At 60.3% G+C, this 8464-nt stretch overlaps 2 protein-coding genes across 2 annotated transcripts; one reads left to right on the top strand and one right to left on the bottom strand.

The window, feature by feature from the left end:
• The first annotated feature begins 260 nt into the window (after positions 1-260).
• ARSA (arylsulfatase A) lies at positions 261-4573 on the top strand. The gene is made up of 8 exons (XM_026047095.1): positions 261-508; positions 598-838; positions 1085-1303; positions 1757-1926; positions 2422-2546; positions 2751-2878; positions 3448-3550; positions 3659-4573. Exons 1-8 carry the CDS (start codon positions 261-263, stop codon positions 3958-3960), a joined length of 1536 nt encoding a protein of 511 aa, XP_025902880.1. The 3' UTR covers positions 3961-4573.
• A 394-nt stretch (positions 4574-4967) lies between these two features.
• LOC112953971 (acrosin-like) lies at positions 4968-7872 on the bottom strand. Its single transcript, XM_026047099.1, has 5 exons — positions 7802-7872; positions 6866-7066; positions 6362-6627; positions 5944-6089; positions 4968-5471 (listed from the first exon to the last, which is right to left on the bottom strand). Exons 1-5 carry the CDS (start codon positions 7870-7872, stop codon positions 5139-5141), a joined length of 1017 nt encoding a protein of 338 aa, XP_025902884.1. The 3' UTR covers positions 4968-5138.
• Between the last annotated feature and the right edge of the window lie 592 nt (positions 7873-8464).

Here is an 8464-nt window from a genome sequence, read left to right on the forward strand (position 1 = left end):
CCCGGGGACAGCGGCACCACCCGGCACACAGGAGGGGGCACCGGGACACGGGGAGAGGCCACCGAGCCCTGCGGCAGGCAGGCAGCCGCGCGGTCCCTTTAAGGCGAGATCCGCGGCGGACTACAGCTCCCGGCACGCCCCGCGCGGTCACGTGGCCGCCGGCGCCGGTCAGGGGGCGGCGGCAGGTGCAGCGGCGGCGCCTCGCTCTGGTCTACGGGTGCCGAGCGGGGCCCCCCGGTGTGGGCGGTAGCCGCGGAGCGATGGGCGCCCCGAGCGGCGCCGTGCGGCCCGGGCCGTGGGCGCTGCTGGCGCTGCTGGCGCTGTGCGGGGCCGCCGCGCTCCCGGGGCCGCCCAGCTTCGTGCTGCTCCTGGCCGACGATCTGGGCTTCGGCGACCTGGGTAGCTACGGGCACCCGTCGTCGGGCACGCCGCACCTGGACCGCCTGGCGGCCGGCGGGCTCCGCTTCACCGACTTCTACAGCGGCGCCGCCGTGTGCAGCCCCTCGCGGTAGGCGGCGGGTCGCGGGCCCGGCGGGCAGGCCGAGGGTCGCGGGTCGCGGGCGCCGCTCGAGCCCGCGCGGCCGCTGTCGCCCGCAGGGCCGCGCTGCTCACCGGCCGCCTGCAGACGCGCTCCGGGGTCTATCCGGGCGTGTTCAGCCCGGACTCGCGCGGCGGGCTGCCGCTCGCCGAGGTCACCGTGGCCGAGGTGCTGAAGGCCGCGGGCTACTCCACGGCCCTGGTCGGCAAGTGGCACCTGGGGCTGGGCCTCCGCGGCGCCTTCCTGCCCACGCGGCAGGGCTTCGACCACTTCCTGGGGGTGCCCTACTCGCACGACCAGGTGAGCGGGCGCCGCGGGGGAGGGCCCACGGGTGGGTGGTGGGAAGGGCCCACGCGGCCGGAGGAAGGGGGCCGAGGCACCCCCGGGCTGTGCGGGGGTGTCTGTGCAGGCAGGGCCGCTGCCAGGCGCCGAGCGCACTGCCCACGCTGTCCTGCCATGCACGTGAAGGACAAAGCGCCCATTTTTCCTGCTTTCTTGCTTTTTTTCTTTTCTTTTTTTTTTTTTTTTCTCTCTCTCGCTCCACAGGGCCCCTGCCAGAATCTCACTTGCTTCCCGCCTGACACCAAGTGTTTTGGGACTTGTGACCAGGGCTTGGTGCCGGTCCCGCTGCTCTGGAACCAGACTATTGTGCAGCAGCCAGTCTCCTTCCCCGATCTAGTGCCCCGCTACAACAAGTTTGCCCGGGACTTCATCACCGACTGTGCCCGGAAAGGCCTCCCCTTCCTGCTCTACTACGCATCCCACGTAGGAGAGGGGCAGGGCTGCCCTGCGAGCAGGGGTGGGGGGAAGCCCCAGGAGAGCACTCTGACCTCTCCAGTCCCAAATGTGTACGGAGAAGTCAGAACATGGGGGGAAAGAAGGGGAAAGACCCTGACCTGAGTGGCTCAGAGTTGGCATTCCTTGTGCTCCAGCCTCATTGCATCATCCCAGTAACGTTCTTGGGCTGTTTTGGCCCGGGCTTTGCCAGCTCCACTGGGCTAGGAGTGCACACAGGGCAGTGTTTCATTGCCTTTGAAACTCCCCATCCTCTGCGGCCCTGAGCTCTTTGTGTTGTTTCCGAGAGCCTGGGCACAAGCCCCCTGTCATCCTGTGGGTCTTGTCGCCCGTCTGCGTTCCCCAGCCGGGCTGTTCGCCGAGTGCAGCAGCTGGGCGCGTCTGCGGCAGCGCGGGCAGCAGTGCCCTCTCCCCTCTCGCCAGCATACGCACTACCCCCAGTTTGCAAGCCGGGAGTTCACAGGGCGGTCGCGGCGGGGCCCCTTTGGTGATGCTCTCCTGGAGTTCGACGCCTCGGTGGGACACTTGCTGCAGGCACTGGAGGACAATGGGCTAACAAACAGGACCCTGGTGTTTTTCACCTCTGACAATGGGTGAGTGGGCTCGGCAGGGAACATCCTCGTTGGTAAGGTTCTCCTGGCCTTGGTGTGCAGGATGAGGTCTTGGGTGGCTGGAGCACAACTGATGTGGGTGGCATTGCCAGGTGAGATCCTGCTGACCTGGAATGAGGCTGGAGGTAAATGTTGTTCTGGATAGGACCTGTTGCATGAACCCTTTGCCCCTGGGAGTCAGCTGTGCTGCTTCTCCTGGGCAGAAGCTCCATGGGCTTGGGACCAGGGATGTGCTGCTGTGATGCCTCCCAGTCTCCTTCTGTGTTGGTGGCCTTGATCACTAGTTGCTTGCTTGGCCATCTCACACACCTCAGCCTCCTCAGCCCGTACTGCCTGATGGAAAGGCTCACGTGGGTGGCAGGGCCACTCATTGGTGTCTTGTCACAGTAGGACCATGGCCCCACTGATAGCATTAGAGAAAGGGTAGTGTGGAGCTGCAAGACTAACAGGAGCTGGTTCCTCCCTCTTCCCTCACAGCCCTTCCACCATGCGGATGGCACGTGGGGGCAGTTCTGGCCTCCTGAGGTGTGGGAAGGGAACAACGTATGAAGGTGGCATGCGGGAACCAGCAGTGGCTTACTGGCCGGGCCGCATCACTCCAGGTGAGACCTGGCACCGCTCGTCCCTTGTGTGCTGAGGCAGGGGTGTTGTTGCAGTTCAGTTTTCCTGGGACAGGTGGAGGAGGCAAGAGAGGTGGTGAATCACACAGAATCACAGAATATTCAAGGTTGGAAGGGACCAAGGTGAGGATGATGGGAATGGGATCAAATGCTTAAACTTCTCCTTGTTCCTTGCTGTGGTGGCAGGAGTGACCCATGAGCTGGCGAGCACCCTGGACATCCTGCCAACACTGACTGCCCTGGCTGGAGCAACTCTCCCCAGCGTTGCCCTGGATGGCTATGACTTGAGTCCAGTGCTGTTTGGCTCAGGAAAGGTGGGTTCTATGGGCCGGTTATGGCTGGTGCAGCACATAGAGGTGGAATACGGAAAGGGGCTGTCTGCCTGATTAGTAGTCCCAGTCTCACAGAATTACAGAATGGTTGAGGTTGGAAGGGACCTCTAGGGATCATCTAGTCCAACCTTCCTGCTCAGGCAGGGACACCTAGAGCACGTGGCACAGGGTGGCATCCAGGCGGATTTTGAAGACCTCTGGTTTGAGGGTCTAGGGAGAGCCATGAGCTGAGAGATTTTTCTGGTCTTGAACCAGGCCATGCCATAGAATTCCTGGGCATCTCCAGTCTGCTCTGAGGCGTGGAGACCACTGCTAGCAACTGCTGTGTGTTACCAAGCCCTAACACCCAGGGCTGCAGTGTCAGGACAGAGCCCCAATTTCTCTAAATTGGGAGCAAGTAGGATGCTGCTGCTCACTGCTGCCCTTGCTCCAACCTACCTGCAGTATTAGGACCTCTGTATGACTCCTTACAGTCTCTTCCTGGCCCTGTCCCAAACTCTCCTCTAGCCTCAGTGCTGCATAGGTGACCTCAGCTCTTTTGCTCCTTTCAGAGTCCCCGTCAGACAATGTTCTACTACCCACCGGCCCCTGATCGTCTGCACGGGCCCTTTGCAGTCAGGCTTGGGAAGTACAAGGCTCATTACTTCACACAAGGTCAGCATTGCCTCCTCTTTTCTACATGGGTGACTTGGTCTGATCTGTTTTTGCTGCCCAAAGCTCAATGAGAGGAAACTGAGCTGTGCTTGGGGGCTTCTTTTGCAGGCTCCTTTCACAGTGATACTACCCCTGACCAGGCTTGCCATGGACTGACTCCACTGACTCCCCATGTGCCCCCGCTGCTCTTTGATCTGGAGTCGGACCCTGCTGAGCATTACGATTTGGTGCAGAGTGGTGCAGGGCCAGAAGTTCTGCAAGTGCTGAAGGAGATCAAACTGCAGAAGGTGCTTTTTGAGCAGCGCATGGAGTTTGGAGCAAGCCAGATCGGGAAGGGCAGAGATCCAGCCCTGCAGCCCTGCTGCAACCCAGACTGCACCCCCAAGCCCTCGTGCTGCCGCTGCTCCTAGACCTGTGCTGCCCCAGCCCCTTCACACTCCCACCTTGCCCCAAACCCGCCCGAGCCCTCTGCTGACAGTGCAGCCGCAGAGCAGCCAGGAGTTTGGCTCAGTGACAGCCTGGACCATGGGGTACTGCTGTGGTGAGCTGCATGTGCGGGAGGATATCAGCTCTCCTGGGGAGCGTTCAGCAGACCTTGCACTCCACATTGGATCTCCTGGCTGAAGTTTCCTTACAGGAAAAAAAGAAAAAAGGGAAGGGTCCATAGTACAGCATCATCTCCCAAGTCAGCGTAAGAAAACATGATAAAGCAAAGGGCATGTCTCAGTATCCTCTAATCACAACTTACCGGAGGTGTGCTGTGGCACCCTTAGTGGGAACAGACGTGGGAGCTGCTGCACAACCACCTGACAGGGATCATGAGCACTCAATTTTGTAGCATCCATACCCAAATTCGGTATTTCAGATGCTGTTAACTAACTCATCTCAGGCTTCTGCGTTATTACTTATGTGCCTTCCTAGATGTCACTGCCCTTACCTGATTCTGTTCCCTAGCAGTCCATTCAGTTGTCTGTGATGCTTGGCTATGTCTCATGTGCCTCCCCTCTAACCTCTTGTGAAATCTGTCTATTCCTTGTAATGATGTCTGTATTATCAGTGTTTCACTCTGTATTAATTATGTTCAGCAGTTTCTCATACTGCACTCGGGAGTTTCCCTTGGTTTATTCAAATCCTTAAACCAGGGCTTAGTCGTTCACTTGCCTGTCTTGACCTGATTCTCCAAAGTCGTCTTCCTGCCGCATCGTCGTTCCCCAGGTCTCAGTCCACCAGCCTAGGCTGCCTGTGTGGCTCGAGCAGCCTCCTGTCCTGTCTGTGCGGGCAGTTCCAGCCCCCGGGTGACCCCTTTGCCTTTGTGGCCAACTGGCCGCGCACAGCCTCGCTTTTCAGGTCCTGTCTATGGAAGTCCCCGTCGTGCCCCCAAGACGGAACTGGACTGAGGCAAGGTCAGCTCTGGAAATAGGCAATTTTATTTGTGGAATTGAGTAAAGGTTCAGGGTTTGTGGTCAGTCGGGGGAGGTGGGCAGGGCAGAGCAAGCCGTTGGCCCCGCGGGTGCCTCTGGCTCAATGGGCACTGCCCGAGGGGGAAATGGTTGCCGCACACTGCCCCCGATCCTGTTTGTGTTGCTGTTTAAGCCTCACTTTCTTTTATAACCTGCAGCATCTCCTGCAGCAGAGTGAAGAACTCGGACAGCTTGTTGCGTGGAAACGGGCAGGAGCCAGGTCTGTTTGAGTATGTGGGTTTTGGCTTGTGGAACGAGGTTGCAACATAGGGTGGTGCAGTTGTCTGTGATGCTTGGAGCAGCCCCATTTGGACCAGGATCCACTGGTAATAGTGCTGAGTGGAGGTGTAGACTCCGGGTTGCTGCGCTCTCCCACAGCCTTTTCCCCAGCTGGTGATACCAACAAGCCAGTAGTAGTCGCCAGTTCGATCCTTGCATACGAGGGGGCCGCCGCTGTCACCCTGCAGTGCAAGAGAGAGGTTTGAGGCGTTGCTTTCTGGGCAATGTCAGCCCTCGGTGCTGACACTGCAGGGTCATCACTGCTTCTCTACAAGAGCGTGTTGCAGAGGTGTCTGGGCAGCACATCCCAGCTGCTGGTGCCCACGGGAGCTTGTTGGGGAGGTGCCCTGGGTCTGGGAGGGAGGGAGGGTTCTCCATGGTGTTAGCACCATGATTCCAGGTTTGTGGACAGGATTGTTCCAGGTGGGGATCTGGACCTATGGGGCCCCAGGAGCACTGGACGGTCTCACTGGGGAGAGTGTCCCAGGCAACCTGGGCCAAGGGGAACACCTCATGCTGGACCTGCAGAGGAGAAGGGGAGGTGAGCTCTGTCACAGCTGGGACCAGAGATGCTTGGGTAGCTGTCGGCAGAGCACGGGCCACGTGTATGGGGGTTGTGGCAGGGCTGTCCCCACTGCTGCTGCCCCTTCGTACCTGGCAAGAGTCGATGCCGCCTTGCTGATAGCCAGCACACACGTTGGTGCTGCTAATGGCCCCTCTATACCACTGGCTGCTGTTGCAGGTGCGGATGTCAATGAGGTTGACAGCAGCCTCCTGCAGGACTGCAGGTGTTATCTTAGCTGTGGACATAAAAAGGAATTGGCACCTGGCAGCTCATTGCCATTTCTCCGTCCCTGTTTGGCTGAACTCCTTCCCAAAGATCTGGCTTTGGGTCTCGAGGGGCATGTTTACAGGTGCTTCCCTTCCGTCTTGCTTTGGGTAATGGGCCAAGGCCATCTCTCTGCAGGTGAAGGTCCCTTTGACTTGAGCCAGGCTTTTGGCTCTGCTCTCCCGGTAGCCCAGTCCCCCCTCGACAGCGCGCCGTGCTGCCCTTGGCTTGTTGGGAACTCACATCCTTCCTGCGTGGCTCCCCAGCCGCCCACGTAGCAAGGTGAGAGCCCGGGCACTTGGAGCGAGGTGTCGGGCAAACATGCCATCTGCACGTATTTGCCGCACTGCACGGGTTGTTGCAGCTCCAGAAGGGCGATGTCGTTCCTCTGAGTGAGGTTGCTGTAGTATTCGTGTATCAGTACCCTCTTAATATTGATCACTTGGGCCCCAGGGTCTGGCTGGAGCAAGCGGACGGTACCAGCCATTATTCGCCACATCTCAGGATTGCTGGAAGGGAGATGGAGAGAGGGATTAGAAACCACAGAGCCGTGCACCGGAGGAGCCAGCGCTTCCCACCCATCGCATCAGCTTTGCGAAGGGAGAGGGACGCAGATGCCACCCTGCATGGAGACACTGTGCCATCGCTGGCGTTTTTGAAACGCCTGGGCAGTAGTTGTGCTGCAGAGCGGAGAGCTGGGCACCTGCCTGTGTTGGGTGGGTGTCCCTGGTCCTGCGGCCTCCTTACCTGGCGTTTATGAAGCAGTGAGCTGCGGTGAGGACCCACTGGTGACTGATGAGCGACCCTCCACAGATGTGTCCACTGCCTCTTTTCCACGGCACCTGGATGCTGACGATCCAGGGCCAGGAGCCTGGCTGAGCATCCGAACCGCCCACGATGCGCATCATGTTGTTGTAGGAAGACACAGCCCGGACCCCGCAGCTCGATCTGCAGTCAGAAGGTGGTCAGTGCTCTGCTCGGCTCCCTGCTCCCCTCGGGCAGGGGGTCCTCCATGGTCCCCCCTGCTCCCGCCCCAGGAGGCAGCATGCGGCCAGCGCGGGCAGGGCAGCCGCAGCCCTGCAGGAGGATGTGCCGCGTGCCGGGGAGGGCTGAGCCCCTGTCCTGGCCCAAACATGGTGCCGGGGAGGGCTGAGCCCCTGTCCTGGGCCAGACGTGGTGCCGGGGAGGGCTGAGCCCCTGCCCAGGCAGCCCTGGGCCACGAGACTCCCTGTAAGGCTCTCAAACACATTCTCCCATAACACACAGGATTAATCACAGGATGATTCATTGTGGAAGCGACCTCTGGAGATCATCTAGTTCAGCCCCCCAGACAAGCAGCGTGTTAGAGGACTGTGTCTAGATGGGTTTTGAGTATCCAAAGAAGGAGACTCCGCTGCCTCTCTGAGCAACGTCTCGGAGTAGTCTATAACCCTCATGGCCAAGAAGTTTTTCCTCAAATTCAGACAGAACTTCCCCTGCTTCCGTTTGTGGCCGTTGCCTCTTGTCCTGCTGCTGGCCACCCCTGAAAGGAGCCCAGCCCCCTCCTCCTGACACCCTCCCTTAGGGTGTTTGTAAACAGCGAGGGTCTCTTGGTCTTCTCTTCTTTGGGCTGAACAGGCCCCGCTCTGCCAGTGTTTCCTCCTAGGAGAGATGCTCACGTCCCCAAGGCCCCGGGCCACTTACAGGCAGTCGGACTGTGCGTCCTGCACGGGCCAGCACGCGGCCAGCAGCAGGAGCAGGAGCAACAGCTTCATCTTGGCCAGCAGCACGAGGCAGCTGCCGGTTGCGCCAAGCGGCAGCGGAGCCGGTTCTGGCGGTGTCCGTTGGGCCGGTGCCGTGGCGCGGAGCCCGTGTCACAGAGCCACTGGTTCCGGAGCGCGGGGCTCCTGGCCGGGTCCTTGGGGGCTGCGATGGGGAGCCCCTCTGGAGCGCTGCCCCTGTCTGCCAGCTGCTCCCGGGAGAAAAGCAGCCCCTGTGCACGCGGCCTCCACTGTCCCCTGCAGCTGCTGCCCCCCTTGTCTGTGCCAAAGTGTCCCACATGGAGCAGGGCCCTGCAGCGGGTGTGTGCTGGGTGCCCAAGAGCCGCGCGGGTTCACACCCACCGCAGCGCAGCCGCGATGGGCCAGCGGGGCGGGTTGGCACTCCTGAGCTGTGATCTCTCTGTGCACTGTGTACTTTGTGTTTGTGGGCACACGCGGTGTGCGTGTGCCTGTGCACTTGTGTGCCTGTGCACTCCTGTGTGCACACGCGTGCACTTCATGCAGGTTCACAGCCGGACACAGGGCTCCTCCGAGCGTGCACACACACCGTGGGCAGTGACAGCACGTGAGCGAGCTCTGTGTGTGG

This window comes from Nothoprocta perdicaria, unplaced genomic scaffold (assembly GCF_003342845.1).
Source record: "Nothoprocta perdicaria isolate Ctin4 unplaced genomic scaffold, notPer1 scaffold_477, whole genome shotgun sequence".
In the NCBI taxonomy this organism is placed as follows: Eukaryota; Metazoa; Chordata; class Aves; order Tinamiformes; family Tinamidae; genus Nothoprocta; species Nothoprocta perdicaria.

What these genes read in the sequence shown, in the direction of transcription:
- ARSA (XM_026047095.1), top strand. Translation starts at nt 261, where the DNA reads ATGGGCGCCCCGAGCGGCGCCGTGCGGCCCGGGCCGTGGGCGCTGCTG. An exon ending in TTTTTCACCTCTGACAATGG is followed by an intron (nt 1,927 to 2,421) that starts GTGAGTGGGCTC and finishes CTTCCCTCACAG; the next exon opens with CCCTTCCACCATGCGGATGG. An exon ending in GGCTCATTACTTCACACAAG is followed by an intron (nt 3,551 to 3,658) that starts GTCAGCATTGCC and finishes CTTCTTTTGCAG; the next exon opens with GCTCCTTTCACAGTGATACT.
- LOC112953971 (XM_026047099.1), bottom strand. Translation starts at nt 7,872, where the DNA reads ATGAAGCTGTTGCTCCTGCTCCTGCTGCTGGCCGCGTGCTGGCCCGTG. An exon ending in GGGAGCCACGCAGGAAGGAT is followed by an intron (nt 6,090 to 6,361) that starts GTGAGTTCCCAA and finishes TTATGTCCACAG; the next exon opens with CTAAGATAACACCTGCAGTC. An exon ending in GCGGCATCGACTCTTGCCAG is followed by an intron (nt 5,472 to 5,943) that starts GTACGAAGGGGC and finishes CTTGCACTGCAG; the next exon opens with GGTGACAGCGGCGGCCCCCT.